Source organism: Tasmannia lanceolata, unplaced genomic scaffold, assembly GCF_043159265.1.
Source record: "Tasmannia lanceolata isolate RefF3 unplaced genomic scaffold, GAP_Taslan_0.1 ptg000037l, whole genome shotgun sequence".
In the NCBI taxonomy this organism is placed as follows: Eukaryota; Viridiplantae; Streptophyta; class Magnoliopsida; order Canellales; family Winteraceae; genus Tasmannia; species Tasmannia lanceolata.
Genome location: NW_027518714.1, coordinates 45689637 through 45717051, shown reverse-complemented (window position 1 = coordinate 45717051; position 27415 = coordinate 45689637). Strand labels below are relative to the sequence as shown.

Genomic DNA, 27415 nt, shown 5'->3' with positions numbered 1-27415 from the left:
TCGCATGACCCCGCCCAGCCACCCAGAATGTGCTCCACCCACACACGGGGCTTCTCTGATCAAACAAATTTATCTGATCACAGTAAAAATCACACCAATCGGACAAACCTGGCCATCCAAATTATTGATGCACACCAACAGTTAAAATTGTTACGTGGGCTAAATGATTGTGAGGATTCTGGATACACATAACATAGTTGGGATTTTTAGTCATCTAACTATTTAAACATTCATTTCATTCTCTGTCTGAAAGGGAAAAAAAGGGCGGCTCAGTAGTACACTACACCATTCTCTGAGCGAAATCCAGGAAATACCAGCATTCTCTATCTCAAGAAACCAAGGAAAGACTGCCTCACCATTCATAACTCAAATAATACCTTACATTAATAATTAATCAACAATATCTAACAACCAACCATTCAAAAAAAAAGCACCATCTAACTGCCGATAATGCCTTTAGTATCACAGAACTATTCTTAATGAAAACATCACAAAATTTGAGAGAACTTTGATGGTAAATCCTCAGGTTGGTCTATGTAGTTACATGTTTCTAATACGGTAATACCTCATTTACCGTTCAGATTGTATGCAGAGTTAGACTTATTCTTCTTCCTTGAGATGCTGCTAGGTTCATCTGATATGGATACCCTCTTCGCCCTGCTAATCAAACACTAATTAATAGCGATAAATGTTGGGTAAACGAATAGCTATGTGGAAGGGCAACATACCTTGTGGTGAGCCTGCCTGCTTCATCACCATCCTGTTTATCTTCATCCGCGTCATCTGATGAATTATTTTCATCTGCATCATCTGCTGAGCAATATGTTTTCAAAAACTTACTACAACTGCACTCAATTGGACACAGTAAGGAACAGAGTTCAATTTTAAACATCAATAGCAGAGGAAGAAGACTTTTTTGCATCATTCAGCTCATAATATATTGCCAATGTTGAAACCAAAAACACACTGCAGACTTAACTAATATATTAGTCAAAAGGGCAAATTGGAGTTTATCATCCATGCCAACTCCTGAGTTGGCAGAATCTGACTCAGTAGCCACAAAAGTTTAAAGTACTGGGGCATGTTTACTTAATTCTTTTAGCAATAGCACGTATACATCTAAAGATGCAGTTAAGATGCAGGTTTTTATGAAGCATGTCTATTAAGATGCAGTTACAAGCAATGCTCTAAAGACCGGACCAACCGGCTGGTTTAAACAGGCTTTTATGAAGCAATCTGTTACCTGAAAAAAAAATGAAACTCCAACAAAATAATCAGCAATCTTCTTCCTCTTTCCTCCTACATTCTCATCCCACGACACTCATCTCCAGAACCATGGTTACAGCCTTATAGTTTCTGCCTTTGTCTCTCTAAATTCCCTCCCTAGAAGCATATTTTGCTGCAACTAAAGAACCACCGTAATCAATCAAAAAATCAACTAAAGAACCACAGTAAAAGTGGCTTTGACAATCAGGGCAGAGAGAGAGAGAGAGAGAGAGAGAGAGAATCAGAAATGGATGGCGAGAGAAGGAAGAAGAGGATTTCCCTGCCTTGAAATTGATAGAGAGAAAGATGGTTTCTAGTTCCTTAATAAAAGGGTAGAATCAAAAGATATATTTTTATAAGTTGGGTAATTGAAGGAAAAACAAAAAAACGATGGAGGGGGATTGGTATTGCGAAGTTTGTGCTTATCAGAACTTCCAATGGAGGCGGTTTTGTCGCTGGGAAAAGCAACATAATCGGAAATATGCACCTGAAAGCATTCATCCAAATTCATGGCAGTGGAAAGAAGAAAAAAGAAAAAAAGGAGAGCTGAAGAGGGTTCTAAATGGGGAATTAGCAGATTGGCAGTGCCCCTCCTGTAAATATTTTAATTTTAGCTAGGGAGATAGATGCCGGAGATGTTGTTTGGAATCAAAGAGTGGGACTCAGCCTCCGGGTGAGAAACACAATAATCTAGCCTCCGGGTGAGAAACACAATAATCTGGACCCCGACTCGGATCCTGATGAATATGACCTTTGGCCCGACTGGGGTCTATCGCCTCCGAATAAAGAATCACTTCTATCAAGCTCCAGCTCCTTGATTTTTGGCTCTCAAATTCAGGAAAACTCTGCGTTGGTGGCGGAATGTCCGCCTGTTCTTTCACCCAGGGAGCCGTTGGACCCTCGGGGCCCTCCCCTTTGATTTCAAATGTCAAGCCTCCCTCCTTGTCAGAATGGTCTCCTACCTGAGGCCCGGGCTATATCCGGCCTAGTACCGGAAATTGGTTAAAGTTTAAGAAATCTTGGTGAAGAGCCCTTCAAGGCATGTCAGTCCTTTCCGCACTTGGTCAAGGAAAGGACGCTTTGCAGGAGCGAGGAAATATTGAGGTATTGTCAAAGAAAGATCTACCTTATCCCTTCCGAAAAGTTGCAAAGGGGGTTGCGTGAAGAATCCCCAAATAAAAATGCATGATGCAGACTTTCGTAGGGAATCCCTACCCAAGATAAAGGAAAAAGTAGTAGGGCCCCCCTTGGATTCATTTGGTAAGCCCGCCCTGCATCGTAATCCGCTTGTTTCTTGTAGATGAGGAGCCCTCCTATTTAGTAGATAGGCTTCTTATTTGGTAGAAAGGCCTCTTAGTTAAAATTTTGGACATTTCTGTTGTGGTGGTGGTTTGAGTAAGCTAGGAGTATATACAGTATTATCTTGTGGAATGAAAAAGGATAACGACACTTGCGTATTGGTATATGGGTTTATGGTGACGGCCCATTTTGGCGGTGACGACTCTTTTCGTCGATATTAGGATTTGCCTTGTCTGGAAAGCAACCTAATTTTGTAACAACTGACACTATCGAGAAGAGGTTGTGGGCCAAGGATGCGAAGATATGGGCTTTATTTAATAAGAGAGTAGGTCAATTTATCAGGTCTGTTCGTATTCTTAAGTAAAGGTACGTTTCTAGTGGTTAAGAGAATGGCTGCTCCTTCCTCTACTTCATCTATTCCCCGTACCTATAAAAGACTACGCAGAGAGATTCCAGATTATATGGAGTGGTTTCAACATCGTCAATGAGTTCGTAGCCTACAACATAATTCTGCAAAAGCCTCAGTGGAAGCCCCCCCCCCCCCCATCGCAGAACAAGTTAAAGGGATTATCAAGCGACAATGGAAGCAATTTCAGGAGGACTACAAACTAATTGCCGAAGAGTTCTTCCCTCTAACAGGTACACTCAATTTAAAGGAGTTTTGTACACCGGTGTAGAAATTTCCTTTTTTCCAAGGCTAGTTGGAGTATACCAATATCTTGCGACGGCTTGAATGGGAGGCAAAACGAACCTTATGCATTCGCAAGATAGCAGAGCTATCCGAAAGAACCCAGTGGAAGAGGTTCCCTATCCGCAGTTTGCCTCGGATTTTTTCCCTATGATATGAAACTGGAACTAGACATTGGGATCCTAATGGTGGAACTAAGCGAATGTGCGTGATAATCTCAAGCTAAGGTTAGCTTTGTTAATTTGTTTTTGGAAAATTGATGGATGGTTTTTTTGGAAGCTGAAACATAGAAAAATAAGCAGAATGAATCTTAGGTAATAGTTTATATGGATGATACACTTGGGGAATTTTAATTTTGCTTTTTGAAGAAAGAACGGATTGGTGGGAAGCCCGGGTGGGGGTCCTAATACTAGAAGAGATATGGGTGCAGGAGGGATAGTCCCAATACTACTTTGGTAAGTCAGGGTATGCCCTGATTTGCCCTTATAGATGCTATGTAATGTTACTAGGGACTTCTTGTCCCCTTTGTATCTTTCATGGTATCAATAAATATATGTCGCCTTTCAAAAAAAAAAAAAAAGATACATCTTTATTTTCTTTTTGTTTTTCAAAAAGTAATTAGTTTATTGAAAGGGGCATGGTTCAACCCCAACTGAAGCATGGTCAAACCAGGTTGGACCAAACCGGAACATCTTTCGGTTCTGTTACCTGTCCGGTTTTTAAAACATTGATTACCAGTAGGGGTGCAACTCGGGTCGGATTCGCCCAAACCTATTGGGTTCAGCCTGAAAAAAAAAAAAAGTCAGGTCGGGTCAGGTTGAGTTTTCCCATCCCGAGTTGAGTTATGGTCGCGTTCGCGTTGAGGGTTTGGGCAACCCGATCCGAGTGAAACCCGACATTTTTATCAAATTTTTTTTGTTTGTAAGCTTAAAAACTCGAGTTGGGTCCGATTGAACTCGGGTCAGATTGGAAAAAAGGGTAGAGTTCCTCGGGTCTGGTCGAACCTCGCCGGGTTGGAAATCAAGTCAGGTCGGGTTCGGGTTGGAAAAAAGGGGTTCCTCGAGTCGGGTCGGGTTGGCCTCGACCTGATCCAACCCCTAATCACAAGAAGTCCCACCCATCCAAGGCCATACAACTAGGCCCTCTATAAACAAAAAAAAGTGAAGCTAAGCTTGAGCAATCCACTGCCACAGAATTCACAAGGAACAAATAACAAACATAAACTTAGTTATCGATTCAGATTCGTTTGCTATTTCGTTATAGTTTAGTGGAACAGAATGTTTCGGTATTTTGGCCGTTTTGGGGTTCCGTTTTGGAAAAGATGCTACAGCCGGGGAAAATTTTCCTTTTAAAAAATCTAAGAAAAAGGAAAATTGCTAGAAAAATATACGAAACTATTATATGAACCAAATTTAATAAAAGAAACATGTTTTATTACTTAAACCACTGTTTAAAAACGTGGATGTGGCGCAGAACGCGGCGAAAGAAAAATCCTTGTCGACTCGGCGAGGGCATGGCCAAGAACGCAGTTGAAGCGGCTGGGTATGTAGTTGACGCGGTCATAACTCAGTAGAGTCAAAGGAGTTTTATTTGAATCTATAGGGCAAAACACGAAACACAGGGGCAAAACGTGGAACGCATCCAAGGGGAAAAGGAGACGACTTGCGGGAGTCCACAACGATGCCAAGGAAATATTAAATTTATCGCGATACATCAAAAAAAGAAAGAAACTTAATGGGGTTTAGATGTGTTTATAAAGAGTTTATGATGTAGCACAATACCTAATTTAGGAAAAATCCTACATTCCTAGTGGGATTAAGACTTTAGGACAATTTAGGGCTTACGCGGAAAACTAAAAGAACACTTAACAACTTACGTAGGGCCGAATTAACGACTAATTAATCTATGGGCAGCAGTAATAATGACTTAAATAGCATAAATAATTGTAAAGATTGTAATTAAGCATTAACTAAACCTTATACAAATCAATCAAAGTGATCAGGATTCGTTAGATGAATTGATAATAGAAAGATTAGTCTGAAACCAGGCCTACGCATGCAACCAATTAAAAGAAATAAAAGCTAATGTAAGTACCAATGAAATAGAAGTCACACAAGCATGAAAATAATAATATCCAATTAAGAAAAACAAAAAAAAATAAATAATAATATCCAGTTTTGGGTTGTAGGGGTATTTCGGTAATTTGGCAGATCTGTGATTTTTGTTTAATACTGCTATCCAAATCTTAGGTTACGGTTTAGAACGTAAAAGAAAGGTTAATCTAGGGTTTAGGCTCTAATTTGATAGTAGGTTTAGGAAAGTTTTTACATTGCTTTCATAAGATGTATTTATAAGAAAAGAAACCCTAAAAGATAACCTAAAGTTAAAAACCAATCTCAACCATTCATCTAATCTAAAGCAAAGCTAAATAAAGATAAAAACTTACATAAAATAGTAATCCCGAAAGAGACCTATACCACTTCCTAAAAACACTCATAACTTGCTCAAAACACATCCAAATCATGTGATCTTGGGCCCGTTAGATAGGTAATTGAAAAACCTTTCTAAAAATACCAAAAACAAGCCAAACGAATGAGATTTGATGCCTAAAAAGTAGGCTACAAATAAAATGACGAAAATGGAAAGTAAGTAATAAAAAAAAGACGTCACGTCAATGTCTGAGGCCCATGCTAGAGTCCCCGCCATCAGTCTTGTCCACGTCTACGCTTGTAAACCTTGAATCTACGCCAATTGTTGATGTCCCCATCAGTTTATGTGGGTTTATATAGGGTTTTCATGTTTGGGGAGGAAAAATGATTGAAAATACCCTTCAAGCAGCTATAAAACGATCAAAGGGCTAAAAATAAGGGTAAAACAAAAAACAAGTCGTTAAGGCGCAAACTGTAATTTTTTTTCAAAAAAAATTGAGTGTTTCAACCAAAACAGGGACGAAGCGGAACGAAACAGACGAAACGGAACAAAATGAGACGAAACGGCTGAAACTGAACGAAACGGAACAAAATTCTAGCCAAAACGGAATAGAATGTCTTAATGTTCCCTTTTTCGGACCGAAACGAAACGAAATTGATAACTAAGTAAATAGGCGGTCTCTAGTTTTCTCCCCCCTCCTTCAAAAGAATACATTAATTTGCAAGGTGGAATTTCTTTTTTCTTTTGGATGTACGTAACAAGTGTCACCTTCCCGGTAAGCATCAACCGACACAAAACTTCCACGTGAATTAGAATAGAGGCTCCCCATACGTTAGATAAGGAGAGGTGGATCAGTTGGAAGCCAATAGAATCAAGAAATTAGATTTGACAAAATACAATTGTGGGTCTTTCACCTAAATCCTCTTATTCGAACCAAAAGGAAAGATTGACATTATACAATGAATTCAACAGGATAAAAATACACTTGTACTCCTCACTCTTAAAAGATCAGAACTCTTCAAATAGAAGTATTTTGGAATCTTCCCCTAGAGTCGAAGAGAAGGGACATTTTTTAATCCTCCACTTGAGGTTCAGTGAAGGTAATAGGAAGCAAATGTGCTCATACGATCAAGCGTAATGTTGATGGGAGTTCGGAGCGCTACAAGGCGTGTCTAATAGAACTCGAGCACTGATGGACCAACGCCGCATACAATTCTCCTAGCTCCTTGATTATACCACTTGTAATGGAATTGAAAGGGGACGGGAAGCTTATTGGGTCTAACCCTAAGATAGGAAGACTCTTTTATTTGAATTTCGGTGAAGATTCATCAACTGGTGCTTGCCTTCTTGCTCCCTGCCTTACGCTAGCACCCACTAATAGGTGGTCCCCCATTAGTAAGTTCACTTGCAGCTTGCACCTTGATACTTTCAATCTAAAAAGGAAAGATTGAGTGACTGACCGGACTAAATGAGGGAAGCCTAATGCAAGTCAATAAATCATTCATTGTAGGCCCATACCCCTAAGCTCAAGTCGTCGTTTGTTTTACCGACATACAGCTAAAGAAGTTCGGGACACGGTCCATGAGCATCCCTTTGGCAACTTGTCCAAGACAGATTGTACTTCACCCTCGACAATTGGTTGCGTCTTCTACAAGTCTCTTTAAAAGTTGCCCCACGACAGAAACATTCATACAAGTCCTCTCCAGGAGGGCATTGTTCATTCATTCCCTATTTCTGATTTTTTTTTAAATGATATTCCCTATTTCTGATTTGGCGATGGATTTCCATGCTATTCCTTTCGTAGTGATGTGGGACTGTAGGAGTACTCTTCTTTGGGTTGAAATGGGCTAACGAAATCATTTCCAATTATGTATAACCCCCACTGGAAGTCCCAAAATTCTTTTTATTGAATTATGGAAAGTTTAACATCAATGATAATCTTCCATGGAATCTTGGTCATCAAGTACCTTCTTATTCCTCTAATACCCACAAGCCCCATAACATCGCATAAGGCGTTAGTCTCAATAGGAAGGGAAACTCTGAACTAATATGAATCGAGTCATCCAAAGTGTCTTGAAAAGTAAAATCGATGAACAAAAATTCTACAGAGCTCAGAGGCATGATGGCAACAAGAGAGCCCAAGGGGATGTGTGAATGGGCTGCAAGGGACAAGGATTGGCAGTGCTCACGGTGCCACTATCACATCTTTGGTTGGCAGCGTAACTGTAGAAGATGCCCACAGGCTAAGCCGCTCCTACCTTCCTCATCCGGTGCACCTTGTGGAAAGGAAAGGAAGCTATTGGGACATTCTAAGCATAATCGAGACCTTAGATCTGGGACTTGGTTCTGCTCTCCTTGCCAATATGAAAATTTTAGGTGGCGGGAAGGTTGTCGATGGTGCCGTAGGACCAGATCCCCCTCTAAATGGGTTTCTCACTTTACACCTAAGGAGGTATCCATTGACGGTGAGGTTGATCAATGGCCGGACTCGGGTAAAATCTCTCGTCTCCACAATCCAGGTCTTCCATTAGTTTCCATCTCGGGTTGGGAAGTGGATGTGCGAATGGGCTCCCTAAAAGCGTGCTTGATAGGGAAAAAGTTAAACCCTCTCGAAACCCTTCAGGATCTCTGGAAATGGGCTCAAGACTATTGGGAAATCCCCTCTCTTCATTGCCTTTCCTTATTGTCGCAGAATGAGGTCCTTTTTATGTTCGAATCTGAATCTCAAGCCTTACAAATCCTGGCAAAAGGCTTTGTGGCCCTAGATAATCATTTGCTGTCTCTTTCCCCTTGGACAAGGAATTTTGTTCAAGGAAGTCCTTTGGGTTCGCTTCTTTGGCATTCCCTTGCATGCCTGGGCTATCTCTACGGTGGAGGCCTTAGGGAGTCTCTTCGGCGAGGTAGTAGAATCTAAAATGGAAGGTCATCACCGAAACTGTATGAATTTTGTTTCGGCTAAAATTATAGCCCCCCGCTGGATCTTCCCTATTTCAGATGTTATCCTCAGAATCCAAGACCAATCTTATACTATAGGGGTTGAACTCATAAATGAACATTTGTCCTCGCCTGTGGATTGCCGTTTGGCGGGTCGGACCTGTTCGTCCGTCTGGCGTGCCGTTGGATCCTGTAGGGGATTCAAATTTCAAATTCAAGATTCCTATCAATCCTGGCGGGCCTTCTGAGAGTCTTTCACTAATTACTGACAAAGGTGTGATCGGACCTACAGTTTGGCATGAAGATGCTTCTGATTGTTTAGTGGGGCCCAAGTCTGGTTCTTATTTGCGTCGTAGCAACTCCAACTCTTCTCGCCTTCGCTCTTGTGCCAAAAATCCTCGATTTTTGGGATCTAGATTGCCGGATAGTCTTCTTATGAAATTATTTAGAAAATCCTTGGTATTAAAGACTAGAGCTAGAAGACTAAACGGTAGTCTATTGAAATTCCGAAAAATTCTCAAAGTCTGACAGATTTGGCCCTCTATAGACATTTTACAACGAAGGGTCCTGCAATAAAGACGGATAAATTTTATGATTGCATGTGTTAGGGGTGTAATCTGCTTTGGAACTTACTCTAGGTTGGGGCCCACTTCAAATGGGTCGGGACTTAGGCTCTAAGTTGGTTCGTCATCTTTCTTTCTCGGTCCCTTTGTATTGAAGGTAGTTGGTAGGGGTCCATCTTGGGAAGATGCGAGAAGACCCTAATGATGGGATGGCTTGGTTAAAGTAGAATTTTTGTCTTGGCACTAAGCTTTTGGGATGGGTCAGTTTCAGGGACCTTACAGGCCTATTCAAAAGGCGGTGAAGCACTTATGCAACATACTCTTGTCTATAGGAATGGAAGGCCAAGATCCCATGCATCAGGAATCCTCATCATGCCTAGGGGGGCGTAAGAGAAATTTATCCATGGAAATTGTGGTGCTAGAAAGCATCCTTCATAAGATTAGAAGGATGTCCTATGATGAGAGATTAGCCTCCATTAACAGATTTCTAGAAAATAGCAGAATCCGGAAAAGAACATGGGATGTCTCAAAGGAGATGGCTATTTCTTATTTGGAGGAGGAAATCGAAACTCGAAGAAGCCCGGGGTTCCTGAACAGTAATCCGGAATTGGCGACTTTACCGGTGTCTCTTCTACAAAGTCTTCTTGACAACCTTGGTAAATGCTCCCCTTAGTGTATAGGAGGTTTTGGTTCTGATGGAAGTTTTTGAGGCTGGGGGTCAGATTGAGGTGGGTTATGTAATGTCCCTAATGTGCTGGGATTTCTTCGGAAATCAGGAGTTTGGCTCCCTGAATTTCTCTGGTGATGGAAAATGAGGATTGAAGTAACTTACTACAAGGCTTTTTGTTTGAGAAGGTTGGGGAAAAAACTGTTCCATTGAGGGGTAAATCTTCTCTGGTCTAATTCAGGGTATAATCTTGTCAGCCTTTTCCAATACTATGTAATGTAAGTGGGACCTCTGGTCCCCTTTGTAATTATTATAGTATCAATAAAATATGTCATCTTTCAAAAAAAAAAATCGATGACCCATTTCGCTTTTGAAGCCCTCTAAGAAACCTCAACAGTTATCAAACTAATGACATTACAAATTGACTTAAATTTATTATTCAAGATGCGATTGATCTGGCCTTTCCAAATTACCCAAATAGTTAGCGAAAATAATAAATTACATAATGGATCGATTGCAGTTCCAAATGTGATGCGCTCTAGGGAAATGGATGAATAGGTGGGTAGAGGTTTCCAAGGGAAACCCGCAGAAAATGCAGTCACACTCATCACATATATTTCTCCGAATGAGCTGGTCACTCATTAGAATTTTACCATGAAGGGAATGCCAAAGGAAGGGTGTGGCTCTGAACACAGAAGAGAACACAATAGTCTTGGAAATCTCGGCCCTGGAAAATTGGCACAAGAGATGGCAAAGAAACACTTAATAGGAAAATATTTTATTCTGGGGTCAAACCATATATCTGCATACTATATGTAGAAGAAAAATAAAGAGTAACAAACATCCATTAGAGATTCTTATTGAGTCCCCATCCTGAAAGAGCAAGAGTAACAACCGCCTAAAGCCTTCCCCATCAACATAGTCAAAAACCGACACCCCAGGGTTGATAGCAAAGGCATGGAGGTATGTAAAGGACTTATCCAGAGATTCCCCATACCAGTTATCCAACCAAGAAGAAGTGCTCCCCACCATTTCTAATTTTGTACGAAGGTTAAGAAGAGAGAGTGGAAGATCATCTTCTAGTTTCACTGTAACAAAGATTCAGCATCTACGGATGTTTTTAATGCTCAGACCTTTATAAAACTTAGGGCGGTAGATCATTCTCCCAATTTATATTGTGAATTCCCCTCAACATAAAATCATCATTCGAAATAAATTATTGTAGAAATCTATTACAATTTCCAAAAAGTTCTCATTTCTCAGCCAATCAAATAATAAAAGACAAGGTGAGTTCGTCTCCTTATCAAAACATGGCAGTGCAAATAACATTAACCATTTTGAAATATCATATCTACTCTATCCGCCATATGGGGGAGGGATCATGTACATAGATAGAAAGTATGTAGGGATGTTTGAGAAAGACGCATTAAGCAAGGTACTCCTCTCAGGAAGAGAAAGGTACTTCCAAATTCATGATTCCAGAAGAGGTTGAATCCTATCAACTATCAAAGGTCCCAATTGTGTTGGCAGGGGTTTCTGTCTTTAATGGGAGGTCAAGGTATTTTAACAGAAGGTAGGGCACACATAATCCTAACACGAAAGCAATAGACTCCAGTTCGAGGAATCCACATTAATGGCTAAATCTAAAGATTTTGTTTTGCTAATTATTTGACCAGTGGTCTCTTAATTAAGGGATGGATATGAGGACATTGCTAGATGCTTGGGGCAACGATGCATCCGAAAAGAGAATAGTGTCATCTTCATACTAAGGTGAGAAATAAGGAGGTCACCAGGGCATACTTCTAGGTCTTTAAGAAAACCGATCATGCAGCTTTTGAGATAAGGTGAACGATGTTCTCTGTTGCCAGAGTAAAAAGGAATGGGGATAGAGGGTTCCCTTGCCTGACCTTTAGGCCTTAAAGTATTCAACCTGACCACCGTGAAAAAGAATAGAAATATGGACAGAGGATACATTGTCAAAGCTATCTTCCTTTTCTTTCTTTCTTTTTCCCTCTTCGGTAGGACTTTCAAGTGTCATCTTTTCAAATCATTTGTAACATCAAACATAATCCTCAATTTACACAAGGAAAAATCTCTCCCATTGTTGGGACAAGCAACAATAAGCAAATTCTACAAAGCATTCAAATCGAATAAGAGAGTAGTATTCATCAACAGAACTACATAGAAAGAGAATATCGTAAAATTCCAAATCCCACCAGAAGATTACTCACATCAAATCATTAAGAAACTATAAGAATTATTGATGACACTGTTAGAAATGGAGTTAGGGTTAGAGAGAGGAAGAAGAAGAGAAATGGAGAGACGGAGAGTCTCCAGACTCTCCACTAGGGAGCTCCTCATGTAAATGATGTACATATAGGCCCATCTAGGGCAACATGTGTACTATGTCTGTAATACCCTCTAACCTACAACTAAACTACCCTGATACATTATTCAACACTCCCCGTCGAGCTGGAGTGTATATGCTAAGGAACTCCAGCTTGGCACAAAGAAACTACAACACTAAAAAGTATAGCAAAAAGACCATACAACAAAAAGTATAATAAGCTCATACACACAGCTTGGTACAACACTCCTCAAGCTGGTGGTGAATACATAAAGAAAGCATAATAATAAAAGACAGCAACGGCCAAGGAACAGCATCAAGATCAACGGCCATTAAAACGGAGCAACTCCCCTGAAGTAGCACAACGGCGAGAGCGATCAAACAGGGCCTCCCCCTGAATGAGAGCACGGTGAACAAATCCACATATCAACGAGCAATCAAGGTGCCATGGCAAGATCCAACAACGGTCTAGCGAGCAAAAAGGTCACACCAAAGGTGCGCACATGAGCAATGGCGAAGCACCACGAGCTTGAACACCAAGCAACACAACAGCAATAGAAGAAAATAACAACTGATGGGGAAACCATTGGAGACAAGGTCGACAGGGAAACCATCGCCTGTAGAGAAGAAGAGAAGAAGAAGATAACCCACCAATGATAGGGAAATCATCATCCGGTGACAAGGTCGACGGCATGAACATCATCGCCTGAAGATAAGAAGATAGAACAAGGATAATCAACCAACGATGGAGAAATCACTGTCTGGTGACAAAGTCGACGGCATGAACATCGTCGCCTGAAGATAGGAGGAAAAGGAAGGAGAAGATAACCAACCAACGATGGGGACACCATCGTCTGGAGATAAGGTCTACGGCATGAACATCATCGCTTGAAAAAGAGCCAACCATCAATGGGGACACCATCGCCCAGAAAAGAAGGTCGACGGGAAACGAAGTTGTCACCCGTAAAAGAGTCGACCAACGATGGGGATGCCATTGCCCGAAAAAAGAGAGGTCGATGGGAAAACGAAGCCGCCGCCTGTAAGAGAGCCGACCAACGATGGGGAAACAACTTCCGGAAAAGAAAGGTCAACGGGAAAACGAAGTCGTTGTCTGTAAGAGAGCCAACCAACGATGGAGAAACTGTCGCTCAGAAAAGAGAGGTCGACGGAAAAACGAAGTTGTCGCATGTAAGAGAGCCGACCAACGATGGAGAAACCATCACCAGAAATAATACAGGCATAAAATCAGACAACACGAAGAGACATGAAAACAAGACATTGAAAAACAAGATAACACTCCCTCGAGAAGGCAATACTAAGACAACACTCCCCCTAAAGAGAAGACAACAAATATGACAAAGAACAACATGATAACATGACACACTCACCCCCTCAAGTTGAAGGTCGAATACCTTCAACTTGCCTTCAACTTGCAACGAAAATAAGGCTAGCAAGGCACAACACCACTTTGAGACATTTCATCAAACACTTGGTATGCGCCTTGAAGAAGAAAAATGAACGAAGGAAACAAGGCACCACACCTCTCTCGGACATTTCATCGAACACTTGGTGTGCGCCTTGGAGAAGAACACAAAGGCCATGAAAGCCAAAAGTATAGAAAATAAAAAATAAAGAGATCTGGAGGGAGTTTTGGGAAGCAAAAAAAAAAGATTTAGGAATAAGTTGGCTTCCCAAATCGGAGGAGAAAGGAGGACAGGAGAGAAAGGAGATGGGGGAGAAAATCTTTCAAGGTGCTGGATTTGGGAACGGCAGTAGGCGGGAGACACTGTACCTGTGGATACTGAATAGAGAGTGTGAAATCTGTATACCTGGACTTAATCGAGGGTAGGTATTCTATGAAGGAAGGATTGGAGACTCTGGACATTCAAAACCATTGTTGCAAAATAAATCTGCTCCGATTAGCAAACGGCCTAAGCATCAAAAACTTCCGGGAAGATGAAATGACTAAGCTTGTCGGTAGAAACCAAAAAATTCACAAAGGGTGGGAAAAGAGAAGCACTAGGAAGAGAACCATCCCAAAACCACCACCAAGCAGAATGGAGATGTTAGCTTGTGATTGGTCTTGTAGGTGGTGTACAATGCAGATGGTGCAAAAAGGATCCGGAAAACGCAAAAAGAGGAATGGATGTAATGCTACATCAATCAAGACAAATTTTACAAACAGCGCATGGCCACCTATTGGGGCATCGAAGATAGAAGTTGCAAAAAATGGCCATGTGGTTAATGTTTTGGGGAAGGAGGTTGAAGAAAGAGCAAGGTTTCTTCGAAGATGCTTGATTGGAACGGTTAAGTAGGAGATGTGAAACTTGGAAGACCTTCACTCATGGGCAAAATGGTTCTGGGAGCTTCCTGAATTGCAGAAGCCAAGCCTCTTGGAGAAAAGGGAAGTACTATTCAATCTTGGGTCAGAACACCGAGCAAGCAAGCTATTAGAAGGAGGAATGGCTGTGGGAGAATGGCTACTTAAACTAGAACCATGGAGCGCAAGCCATCGTGCGGGTCTATCATCAAGGTGGATTAGAATACATGGAATCCTCCTCCATGGGGGCAAAATCAACAGTAGAAGTTCTAGCGAGTACTTTGGGAACGGTCCTAGAGATTGAGATGAATACACAGCTCGATGATAAACTCGAATATTCTACAGTCAAGATTCTCGCTCCCTCGTGGATGCCCGGGCGATGTTCTATACTCCTAAAGGTAGACAGGAAGGTTTGCAATGCCGGGGCCCTTGATGAAGGTTTGTATCATTCCTCCACAATGGCCGACGATATAGAGGCGAACGATGACAGACAATGGCACAAAGCTGTGGTACTGGCCGGATCGACAACTGCTAAACCTGGCCAGAACCCAATGGGGAAGACGAAGTTTGAGCCGTCGATGAAACGGAATTTTCAATCAGACCGTCAATTCAATCTGAGACTTTCTGATAGTCTTTCGGAAAACGCTGGTGGGGACCAATTACAATCTGACCGTCGATTGGCATCGGGTAATGATGATTGATTGAGAAAAAAAGAATTCAAAGGAAATAGTATTGCAGTTAATATTGAAGGGACAAAAGATGATCGCAATCGCACCGTCGATTCAAACGGTTGCAACACTGCTGTTAGGGGGGGGGGGGGGGGGGGGGGGGGGAGAATTCCAGGAGAAATGGCTGTCACTCCATCGAATGGTCCAACAGTGTTGAAAGAAAGATGATGAGTGATGATCCGAATCAAACCGTTGTTTGGAATTTCAAAAAGCATAGCAGAGGGGCGGAAATTTCGAAAAGTGACAGCTATCCTCTAGACGGAGGTGTTGCCACAACAGCTGCGAAGACTGCTAGCTGGCTCAGAACCAGAAATTTCCAATTCAAAAAAGAAAAAATCACGCATGGAGGGATGAGCAGCCTTTTGGGAAATATTATGGAAGGCAGGCGTTCTCCAACGAGTTACATCGGATGTAAATCAACCTGCTAGGGATTCACAAAGAATTACAGCTGAGAGGCATGCTGTTGATGATGAAGGCAGATGGCCCTTAATTCTCGATGGCGCCAAGCATGATCAACGCTTATCTCATCGTAACAGCAGCTGGCGTTCACCGAGAAAGAGTTCCATGCATAGAAGACATGTGGTGGATAACTAAACAAAACCGGCTATGGTGGGTAGACCGGTTAAACATTCTGGTAATCTGCATCAACAGGCCAAGAGTAAAGTTATACTTCCACCTGTCGGTAAGAGAAGAATCCGGAGAGTTAAGGATTTGATCCGGAAAAAATATTCTCAATTGTTTGAAGAACTATGGGGGGATACCCTCCGCATGGTCGAGAACTCAAAAGAGATCTCACCATCAAAGAGCGAAATCGCACAGGCATTTCTAAATCTCAAAAGGCGGAAGGCAGAGGAAATTGCTACGAAGGGGAATAATTCTAAATATCTGAGCACCATAATCAAATCTGGGGTAAAACAGGGAAGGATTCAATCTCATCCGAATAATACGGATGATACGGGTGATACAGAAATAGGGTCTTTGAAGAAAAGATTAACAACTACTTTGGTGGAAACCTCATATGCACATCTTCACTCTACAATTCCGGTTTCCGAGGATGGGCAGAATGAAATTCCCGGTGCAGTCCCTGATACTTTACAGGGCTCTCTCAAGATCGAGTTGCAAGGAAAGGTCCGGGAGGCTATGGAAAAGGCGGGTACTTCAGAAAATTGCAGTGAAGAATCATTGGTTAATGGCGCCGATCAATGCAAAATAACGTTCAATTCACGACCAAGAAATAATGGCGGGAATTGGAAAAGAGTTCGGAGCGGCTTATGAAGAAGACGAATCAAAGACATGGCGCATATTGCAAAGTATCGAAGCGAGAGACGATTCGAATATGGCCAAGAAAAGAATGACCCGAAAGGGTTCCAGGGAGGTCGGTGGCATGATTTGAGCCACTGCCGGGGAATAGAGAAGATACAATCTGGAAGATAATGAAGGATTTTTAGTGGAAGTAGGTTTTGGAGAGGATGGTGGAAGGATTTGATATATTTTTAATGGGGAGCCGCCAGTGTTTGGTGGTGGATCGAGGTAGAGGCGCCGGAGATCGGATGATGATGTTGGGTGGTTGGCTATCATGCACGGTTAGGGGCATACAATAACTCTGGACCTTCGAACGGGACTTTTGAAAATCGAATTTGCCAGCTAGATTATGGTGGAGAAATTGGTGGGACGTGGCAGGTCACGATCTTGACTTGGTGGCCCCAGAAATATAGCACTTTTTGCTGGATTCGGTCACTTGAGGTTATTGGGTAACGTAAGGGGTAATGAGTTTGTCTTTTGGGCCAAGGAGAATGCTCCTGGGCAATTCATACTATGTAAATCTGGTGGGACTATCGGTCCCCATTGTAAATTTTGCTAGTATGAATATATATATATATATATATATATATATATATATATATATATATATATGTCGATTTTCAAAAGAAATAAGCTGGCTTCCCAAATGAGATCGTAGTGAGAAAGTAAAGGAGAAATGAGAGATTTGGGGTTGTGAGTTGAGATTGGTAGTTTTGAAGCCAAAAAATATAGAAAAGAGAAAATAAAGGGTTGGCATAGAGATTTAGGAAGCCAAAGAGGGATTTGGGAAGAAGATCTTCCCAGATGAATTCAAAAGAGAAAGAAAGGAGAGTTGTGAATGGAGGAGAAACCAAAAAATGGATTTGCAGGAGGGTGAAACAGGGAGAGGAGAGGGTACGACAAACAGGAGGGGAGGGTTGCCTTACGGCAAACAAGAGAAGAGGGAGGTCGCGCGAGGGGAGAGGAGTTCTTTTTTTTCTTTTTCTTTTTGTTTACGGCAAGTTACGACATACAAAAAGGGAAAGAAATGGCAAATAAATTAGGGAGACAGAACAGAATACGTGAAGGAGAATAAGGAGAGATTTTAGGGTTTTCCAAGAGAGAAAATAGGGTGAGAGTATAGGAAGAGAGATTTGAGAGAGAGAAAATAGAAAGAGGGAGAATAAGAGAGAGATTTTCGAGAGGGTGAATACAAAACAGCGAGAGAGAGAGAGAGAGAGGGGTCGCGCAAGAGGTAGAAAGATAGAGATGCGAGAGATGGGAAACGTGGGAGTGGCGTGGAGAGATAGTCTTCTTCTTTTCTTTTTCTTCTTTAAGATCTATGCTCTGATACCATGTTAGAAATGAGATTAGGGCTAGAAGAGAGGAGGAAGTAGAGGAGTGAATAGATGGTGGAGAGTCTCCACTAGGAGCCCCTCATGTAAATGATGTATATATATGCCCATCTAGGGCAACATTTGTACAATGTCTGTAATACCCTCTAACCTACAAGTAATGACTAAACTACCCTGATACATTATTCAACAGATACAAGTAAAAATAAACAAATTCTACCTAACACTCAAATTGAAGAAAAGAGTGCAGCAATCTTCAATAACAAGAACCTGTAGAAGAACCAAATTTCGTCTACCACATTCTCAACAGAGAAGAGAAGAGAATATAGTAAAAGCCCAAATTACTCATGAAAACTAATCTTGGCAATCATTAAGAAACTAAAACAATAAGAGAAACTCCTTATTGCCCTCAACCCAAACACCAATTAAATCTTTTAGGAATCCAGTGAAAACTTAAATGAGAAAGCGAGGAAGGTCCACAAAATAACTTCTTAAAAAACATAAATAACCCCCGAAATCATTCCCAAATATTTTATGATTGGTGATATTATCATGTTGAAGATATCACGGGCCATGCTAGCCACATCATGATACAACACCTAATCGTTTTTAAAAATCTTTAGGACAAATATGACTTTTCTTGTTATTCATAATTATCATGCATACCATTCAAAAAAAAAAAGCCATTATCATGGTTACCTTCTCCGACATCTTCATCCATTTCATGACTTGGGCTACAAGATCCCCAACGATCATTCCCATCATCAAAGTCCCAACGACTACCAACAGGAGGAATCCAGAACTTAGGTTCTTCTGAATCACTGGCATTATCTGCGTCACTGCCATTATCGGCAGTTTTCTTTTCCTGAGGATCACTGCCATTATCTGCATCACTGCCATTATCGGCGGTTTTCCTTTCCTGAGGATCATTCCTGTTGACCTCATTCTTTGATTTATTCTTAACAGCCTTTTTACTCAATTTGGATGGCTTGTGTGGCAGCTTTTCATCCTTTTCTACCATTCCTTCTGATGTCACTTTGTTCACTTCCTTTTGTTCTGTTCATAAAAAACATGTCAGCAACGAACATCATTATCTCATGGCGCAACTTTCATGGGTATATTAGTGGAGGCTCAAACTCTGAAAACATACGGGAAACAAAGGATCTCCATATAAGCAATGTGCTCCAGATGGTTTAAGTTTTGAGAAGATTCTGATAACACAATTATGAATTCCACATAGACATATGGAGAATTTATTTAGTGAACTGGAAATATGTGCCTTGTATAGCTTCCAAGATGGCTTACAAGGAAAATCAACTTTATGATGCCGAGTTTGAAAGAGTAGGAACGTAAAATCCTAGGGCTTTACAAACAATAACCAAACAGTCTTATGAGTAGGAGAACGATTAACCCAAAAGAACTTACTGTCCATTTAGATGTACATAATATAGAAGCAGAAAGAAAGTAAAACAGATTCCTATTTCTTTACTTTTCTTTTTCTCTTGATTTGAGAGGGAAGTCCAACAGTAAAAAGGGCATAAATTTGGAAATTTTGTAGTGGGAAGGGACTGTCATGTGAATAGTAAATGGAAACCAACCAACCCACACTAGGAAAAAGAAAATATGTCCTTCTACTTGGATTTTCCCTGTTTTGGTGCAACCAAATGGACCCTCAATGAATGAACCCAAGAGCAAAATACAAACCTAATTTATGCAAGAACCTTCTCCCGCTTATATGCTTCCAAATATGTTCTTCAGATTTATTGACGGAATCTCCTGTTAGTTTACAAATTATCTTTGACCTGCAACAAAATAACGAAAGCATCAACTATGGATGGCATAAAAGCAAACTGTTGACAAGAATACCAAAACATTCAGCACTATGATGAGGATAATGATACCCACACAAGGCAAAGTACATAACAAATACTGAGTCACTACGGGTTTCATGCTTAATACTGGATATAGGTATGATACCTATGGAACTTAGGTTTGATGGGCCAATGAAAATATTTCGTGACAACCAAGTAGCAAGAAATTGTGTGTTTCATGAAAGCACTATACATATTAAAGTAGGCTGTTATTTATTAGGAAAAAAATGTTTGGAAGGAGGGGTGCTGGTGTTTATTTATTTATTTTTGAATGGTAAAATTTCATTCAAAGAGGAGGAAGACCGAGGTGGTCCACCCCAGAAAAACACAGATGAAAGAAATAAACAAAAAACCGAAGAAAAATACAAGCGAAGAGGAAAAAGCCAATCAAGGGGGCAGGAAATCAAACATCTCTAGCCCCTGTCTTCCAACCCATCCCTTGCCAATCTATCATCAACGCTATTGGCTGATCTTTGTAAGTGATTGAAAACATTTGAAGATTCTCCTATCCGATCCTGAATCTCATAAAAAAATCGCGCGAACCACCAAGGTGGCACAACCACCCCTCTAAGCCATCGAATCACAATCAGCAAGTCACCCTCTACAATCGTCCTATTCAATGTTCTGAAAATCGGAATCGTATCGTAAATCGTAAGAGGGGTCGAATCGTAAATCGTAAGATTTTTTCAGATTTATATATAAAAATCAGAAAAAATTAATAAAAAATAGGAAAAATTACAAATAAGAATAAAAATAGCAATTATCAATTTTCCATTCAAAACCATTAAAATAAATAACATGAAATGCTTGATAACCACTTAACCGATTGTCATAACTCATAAGTAAAATTAATTAACCATTCATAACTCAGTTCAAACAAACATAATAGGGCACACGGCACACCCTTGTTTGTTTTAGATTAAAATCAGGACTTCTATTATTGATTAAAGGCTCTGTTTGTTTTGGATTGTGAGAACATATTGTGAGTACATAACATTAACAGATTATTTGACCCACAATTAAACGTAAATTTGGGTCTAATAATCAGTTTTGCACTCGAAATCAGTTCTCAAAATCCAAAAAGAAACAGAGCCTTTTAATCAGTTTTGGACTCTAAATCAGTTCTTAAAATCGAGAACAAACAGAGCCTAAAAGGGGTCAGTACTATTTGTTTTGGATTTTAAGAACTGATTGGAGTCCAATCGGTTCTCAAAAGCCAAAACAAACAGAGCCTAATCAGTTTCAGACTCAATCGGTTCTCAAAAGCCAACACAAACAGAGCCTAATCAGTTTTGTATTCTAAATCAGTACTCAAAATCTAAAACAAACAGAGAAAAGGGTCGGCCCTATCTATTTTCGATTTTAAGAACTGATTTGAGTCGAATCAGTTTTTAGAATCCAAAACAAACAGAGCTAATCAGTTTTGGACTCCAAATCAGTTCTCAAAATCGAAAACAAACAGAGCAAAGGGTCAGCCCTATCTGTTTTGGATTTTAAGAACTGATTGGAGTTGAATCAGTTCTCAAAATCCAAAACAAACAGAGCCTAATAATCAGTTTTGGACTAAATCAGTTCTCAAAATCGAAAACAAACAGAGCCGGAGTGATGGAGAAGGTAGGAGGAGAAAAAAAAACAGAAAACAAAAACCTACCTAAAACCGAAGTGGGTTTGGGAGCTTTCTTCTTTTCCTTTTCTTCCTCATCTCGTATTCCACTCTTTCTTCTTCTTCTTGCCTTGAACGAATGGAGGAGGAGATTGGAACCCTAAGATCGAAGTGGGTTTGGGCTTTTTGGGTGCTTTTGTAACCCTAAAGGCGTCGTAAACATGAGAAGTCGAGAGAATGGGAAGATAAAGTCGTAAAAACCCTTTTACATAAGTTGTGAGGCCCACTTTATTTAAAAAAACAGATTCTGGATTGAATCGGACGATTCACTTGCATCGTACGAGTCACGATCGAATCGTACGATTCAATCCAAAAACGATTCAAGCTAACGATTTAAATCGTGAGGTGTACGATTCGATTTGAATCGTACGATTTTGACAACGTTGGTCCTATTCATTAAGGCTCGGTCTAGATATGTGATTCCTTCATATGCTCCGCTAGAGTCTCTAAAGACTCCACCGATACCTGCAGGACCGGGATTACCCAAGCTTGAGCCGTCCGATGGAGCAACCCATTCTTGAATTGTCGTGGGTTGCCTTTCCCTGCTAAAGCGAACCTCCTTCCACCCCTCCCATAGATCATAAGCTAAAACAAATTGGAAGACTGGCAAGGTAAAGGGAGCAAACTTCCTTCCACCCCTCTTTCCGTCTGATGGAGCTACCCATTCTGGTGTTTATTTATATTAGTTCTTTTGTTAGTATTGATTATTTTATTTTTTATTTTTTATTTTTGAATGGTTTTGTTATTATTGTTTATAAGCGAGTGTAGGGGTAGAATAGCCTTTTTCATCGCAATTCAGTCATTAGTGGCACTTTGTAAGTTGGGATTTTCCCTCAATGCGAATCAATGAGGTTTGACTAACATCAGTCTTAACCTCGCTACTTCTCTCACCTTTCTCCTCTTCATTTTCTCTCACTTTTTCTCCCTTTGTTTCTTATTCTCTCTTCCTCCTTTGCTCCTTATTCTCTCTTCCTCTTTCTGTCACTCCTCTTCTATAGAGAGATATTTATAGTAAGCTTCGGATTGCACCCAAAGCAGCATTGAGTTGGGATTGGTGGTCGGCTGTATGGTAGACAGTACTACATTTGTGCTTGCACCCAATATCCTTTCTCCTTGCAGGCTGGTCCACCCATAATTGTCCTCTAATATGCTTAAAGAAAATATGAAGCCCAATAAGTAGAGCATCAGCCTCAGCCTCGTTGGACTCTATAATCACTATAGGTAGAGCTACGTCATCCTTAATTGTATGAGCGATTCCAAGAGAACCCCCAACAAAATTCCAAGAGAACATCGACCAAAATTCAACTTCAACGTACTAGGCAGGGTAGGTTTTCACCAAGGTTTTGAATCGGTTTTGGTTTCGGTCATCAGCGAAATGGAAACATTTCAGTTTTGGTACAAAATTTTGGCCGAAATCTTGTAAAATCACAAAAACATTTCGGTAAAAAAATGTGGCCGAAATCCAGGTAAGATTCTTCATCACTGGGTTTCCTTTTTATTTTTTGTCATTTTTTAAAAGCAACTTAAGGCTGTGTTCAGTTGCTCTACTTAGAAGTGAAAGGAAAAGGAAAACGTGCCTTTTCATAAAAGACTGAAATTCGGCCATTTAGTTCCACTACTTTTGGGAAGGAGAAAATGACGTGGAATCTTTGTCGGGTGGCATGGATTCCCCGTCGGGTGCCTTTCATTTTTTTCATTTTCCATCTAAAACCGGAGGACTCTTCAATTTTCCACATTCAAATCGTATCGCGCTCAACTCTCTCTCTCTCTCTCTCTCTCTCTCTCTCTCTCTCTCTCTCTCTCTCTCTCTCTCATAACAGGTTTGGTAACAGAATAAGAAGGCAAAAACGGCAATAGAGAAGAGCACTGAGTTCCATCTAATAGGAGTTGACAAGCAGTGGGTTTCATCTATTTAACAGGGGTTGATGAGCAGTGGGTTTCATATGGATTTGGAGATGGAGTAGGGGTTTCGTGGCATAGGGTTTCTGTTATCTTAGCATAGGGTTTCATGGCATAGGGTTTGGATTTGGAGATGGAGTAGGGGTTTCATGGCATATGGATTTGGAGATGGCGTAGGGGTTTCATGGCATTTGATGATGAAGGTGAGGTTGACGATCATGGCCTTGTTTTTGCCCAAACCCTCTTTCCTTGTCCAGTGGCTCTCTGCCTTATGCAAAGTGCGAACAAATCCACCAATTCTCCATTTTCTCGGCAACAAAATGCACTTTTTATTTTTGTTTTCATTTTCTTTTTCTTTTTCTTTTTGCCACATCATTTCCGACGGATTCTGGTGTAGGGAATGCAACTAAACTTTGCTTTTTTTATCTAAATAGTTACATGTTTCAGACAAAATCCAGAAATTTCGGACAAAACCCTGTAGCAGCCGAAATTTAAATGTTTCGGCCGAAATTTAAAACCATTGTTTTCACTTCAAATCATGTAGCATCGAGAGTTTAGTCTCAACTTTCAAAAAAATCGAGAGTTAGTCTCATTCCTTTAAACTTAACTATTCATGAGCATGTAGCATAGATCACTCTTCTAAGATGCCAACACCCCACGACATTTCAAGATAAACTTTACATTTTTTGTCAGAAATAGTTACATGTTTCAAACAAAATCCCAAAATTTCGGATGAAATCCTGGAGCCGAAATCGAAATGTTTCGGCCGAAATTTAAAACCATGGTTTTCACTTCAAAGTATGTAGCATCGAGAGTTTAGTCTCCCCTTTCAAACAAATCGAAAGTTTAGTCTCATTTCTTCAAACTTAACGATTCATGAGCATGTAGCATAAATCACTCTTCTAAGATGCCAACACCCCACCCAATAACTCGTTCAACATTTTCCTTTCTAACCATATTCGATGTCAAAAGGTCAACAACATCTCTTTATTTTATTTTATTTTTTTGCAAAGGATAGCCAATAGTATTAATAAGGACCGAGGTGGTCAAGATACAGTCATTGAGAGGGGAAAACATAGAAGAAAAATGTACAAAATAATTTCAAGTTACGGCGAAAGAGGGTCGAAAGGACTAGGGCTTCCTTAGTAACTCCGGCTCTAGCCAAATTATCCGCCTCTTGATTAGCAGATCTCCTGACATGGTTGAACACCACTTCCGTGGTCCTCACCCAATCAAACATTTTGTCAAAAAATCTATCAAATCTCCATGGGGGTTTGTGTGTTCCAGTGAGCCATCTAATGACATTGGATGAATCTCCTTCCACCACAATATGATCAAGGTTGTTTTGCTAAACCAACTCTAGGCCTTGATAGATTGCGCGCGCCTCCGCCTCCGAACCATATGTCGTCCCAAAAGGTCTTGCATAGGCCCAAAGTCCTGCACCTAATTCATTTCTGAGACCCCCCCCCCCCCCCCCAACCCACCCCACACACACACACACACACAACATCCCACCCAACTCCAGCAGGGTGAATCCTAAGTGGATCCAACAAAGTTGAGCTTAAGGAACCCTGGTGGAGGGGCGTCCACACTTGTATCATTTTATGAATGCTCTCTACACTGGCGCAAATATCTCTCCAACTCTCCCAAAGATCATATGCAGAAATGAACCTGAATGGAGGAAGAGCTTTTACCCAACAAATTGTTAATGCTATAATTTTCACAAACAAGTATCATGTGCCTTTGGATTTGCCTTTGAACATTCTGTCGTTACTTTCCTTCCAAATAACCCATAGAGAAGCAAAGAATGAGACTTGCCAAATAATTTTTCCTCTTTCCTTCCATGGGTTAACTGACCATCCAGAGAATAACCCAATGAGGGTGGCCGGAAAAGATATTCCAAATCAACTAAGTAATCTGCCCCATAATTTTCTAGCCATCTTACAATGCATGAATAAGTAGTTTCCCCCGCCTCTACGCAGACAGCGTAGTGATCGACAATGAGAATTCCCCTTTCTTTAAGGAAACTCACCGTTTAAAAAGGTCAACAACATCTTCAAACTTTCAATTAGCAGTTGCCATCAAAGTTTAAAATTTCGATTTCGATTTCAGTTTCGGACATAACCGAAACCAAAATTACTCCGGCCGAAATTTCAGTTTCAGTTAGTTTCAGTTTTGGTCTCAACTGAAATCCGAAATTTTGGGTCAAAATTTAAAGCCATGGTTGACATATTGGCCATATTGGCTCCCATCATTATTCCTCCATGGAACAAGATCATGAAATGCACTAACTGCAATACAACCCTTTATTCTTCAACTCCAAATGAGTATTCACTTGCTTGTGGCCCTTCTATTATATCTAATGAAGTGATATGTAGGTTTTATACAAAACCCTACTCAAAAAATCCAAATTTATTTCTTGCACTCAATGCTCAAAAGTTTGGACTCAATTTGGAAACTGCCATATGCCAATCAAGTTTTACTTGGACAAGTTTTCAATCAAGTAGAACAAACCAAGAAAACTTCAAAAAATGTGGGATATCTAAAAACAGAGTTGGACATGTGGATTTGAGTGCGGATGTTTTGGGGTGTGAGGGAGAGGCAAGGTATGGGATTGGAGTATGTAGAAGTTTTTCTCAAACAAGTGTAAAAAAAGTTCAAAACTCAAAGAAGTCGGTCATTGACTTGACTGAATATTTATTACTCGGTCCTCTGAAACTTTTATACAAAGCTTGACAAACCCAAGTTGACTTAAGACCTAACTTGACCATGAAAGTATTTGAAAAATGAGTCATAACCATTTTCTGAATGGAATAATGTTCAGCCAATGCTGATTTTCAAACTTAGGAAAATAAATGATACCTTGTCCACTTGCAATTATAGTTAGAATATATTTACCTGGATGAAATTCAGTCTACATGATGATATGCAAAGATTTCGATATAGATGAGTCTCAAAGCATGATTTTCAAAAGAAATGATGCATGCCCGTATGTGAGGGCCAATCATGAACTCAATACCAGTTTTCAGGATGGAGTTTCAAAGAATGGCATGCAGAAGTATCAAGAATGCAAACCGATAAATTCACCCCAACAGCAGAAGTGTTTGATTTATGCAAACTATCATCAGCTAGCACATGAATTCATCAAAGAGAAAGGAGGAAGGATCGTTGTACTAGTTCCTCATATAGAAATCATGGCATGTAAATGACAAGAAAAGAAGATAACCATATATAGAATAAGTTCATGGTAGACTTCAGGCTAGTGATGTTACGATCCTAAGTGGGGCCTGCGTAGGTATGGGACTATGTGGGACTCAGCCAACTATGGGACAGGTTTCAAGGGCCTAGCCTAACACATTCCATCAATCTTGGGATTTAGGCGTATTGGTTATGTAACTAACATTTGGTATCATAGCAGCCATCACATCACGTGGAAATTTGTAAGAATTTAAAATGGTCCGTCCCAATGCTGCAAGCATTTCATTCTTAATCCAATTTCACAATAACAAAACAAATCAATAAGTAGACTTCAATACACCCAACCCAAAAACAAAACAAAAATGGAACTTTACTTTCTTCTGATTTGGTCTTATTTTTTTATGGGTTTTTTGCATAAATTTTATTCCAATAATAAATAAATAAAAAACCCTATTTAATAAGTTCATCAAATCATAAAAAACAAGTGCTATTAAATAAAACGCGAAAAAATGGGAAAGCAGAGAGGGGTTTATACTTGGAATCAGGATGTTGCTTGAACAAATTGAGAGGAGATTTCTTGTGGAGAAGGGCGGATTCGATAAGCCCCAGACGGCATCTCTTGCTTTTACCGTACGACTCCATGTCTCGAGCGAGCATTTCGTGCCCTGTTTCCACGCATTTGAAGCGCCCGTTTGGAAGTTCTGTAAAAGTGGGAGAACCCAGCAAGGATACACCCTCCTTCAACCCATTCTCTTTCTCTTCTTTCTTCATTCTGTTTCTAATTTTTTCAGAGAAAAGCAAGAAGGGTTCAGAAATTGAAACCTCTTCAACTCAACCCAAAACTTCTGCAACTCCATGTATTTACCTAGTTTTGGAATTTTGTAATAGAGAAATGATATCAGCACT

The 27415-nt window shown here is 40.4% G+C and overlaps 1 protein-coding gene across 2 annotated transcripts; it reads right to left on the bottom strand.

Annotated features, from left to right (window-relative positions):
• Positions 1 to 362: 362 nt before the first annotated feature.
• LOC143862004 (uncharacterized) lies at positions 363 to 27372 on the bottom strand. 2 transcript variants are annotated; one of them, XM_077372997.1, is made up of 5 exons: positions 27045 to 27372; positions 19583 to 19680; positions 18578 to 18934; positions 729 to 810; positions 363 to 671 (listed from the first exon to the last, which is right to left on the bottom strand). In XM_077372997.1, exons 1-5 carry the CDS (start codon positions 27278 to 27280, stop codon positions 665 to 667), a joined length of 780 nt encoding a protein of 259 aa, XP_077229112.1. In that variant the 5' UTR covers positions 27281 to 27372; the 3' UTR covers positions 363 to 664. The 2 variants fall into 2 exon arrangements, with proteins under 2 accessions (XP_077229112.1, XP_077229111.1); XM_077372996.1 differs by having other exon boundaries at positions 363 to 657; positions 27045 to 27371.
• Between the last annotated feature and the right edge of the window lie 43 nt (positions 27373 to 27415).

Coding starts and splice junctions, on each gene's coding strand:
- LOC143862004 (XM_077372996.1), bottom strand. CDS start 27,280: ATGAAGAAAGAAGAGAAAGAGAATGGGTTGAAGGAGGGTGTATCCTTG. Junction 18,935..19,582: donor AAGGTTCTTGCATAAATTAG/GTTTGTATTTTG, acceptor TTTTATGAACAG/AACAAAAGGAAGTGAACAAA. Junction 658..728: donor GCAGGCAGGCTCACCACAAG/GTATGTTGCCCT, acceptor TTTGATTAGCAG/GGCGAAGAGGGTATCCATAT.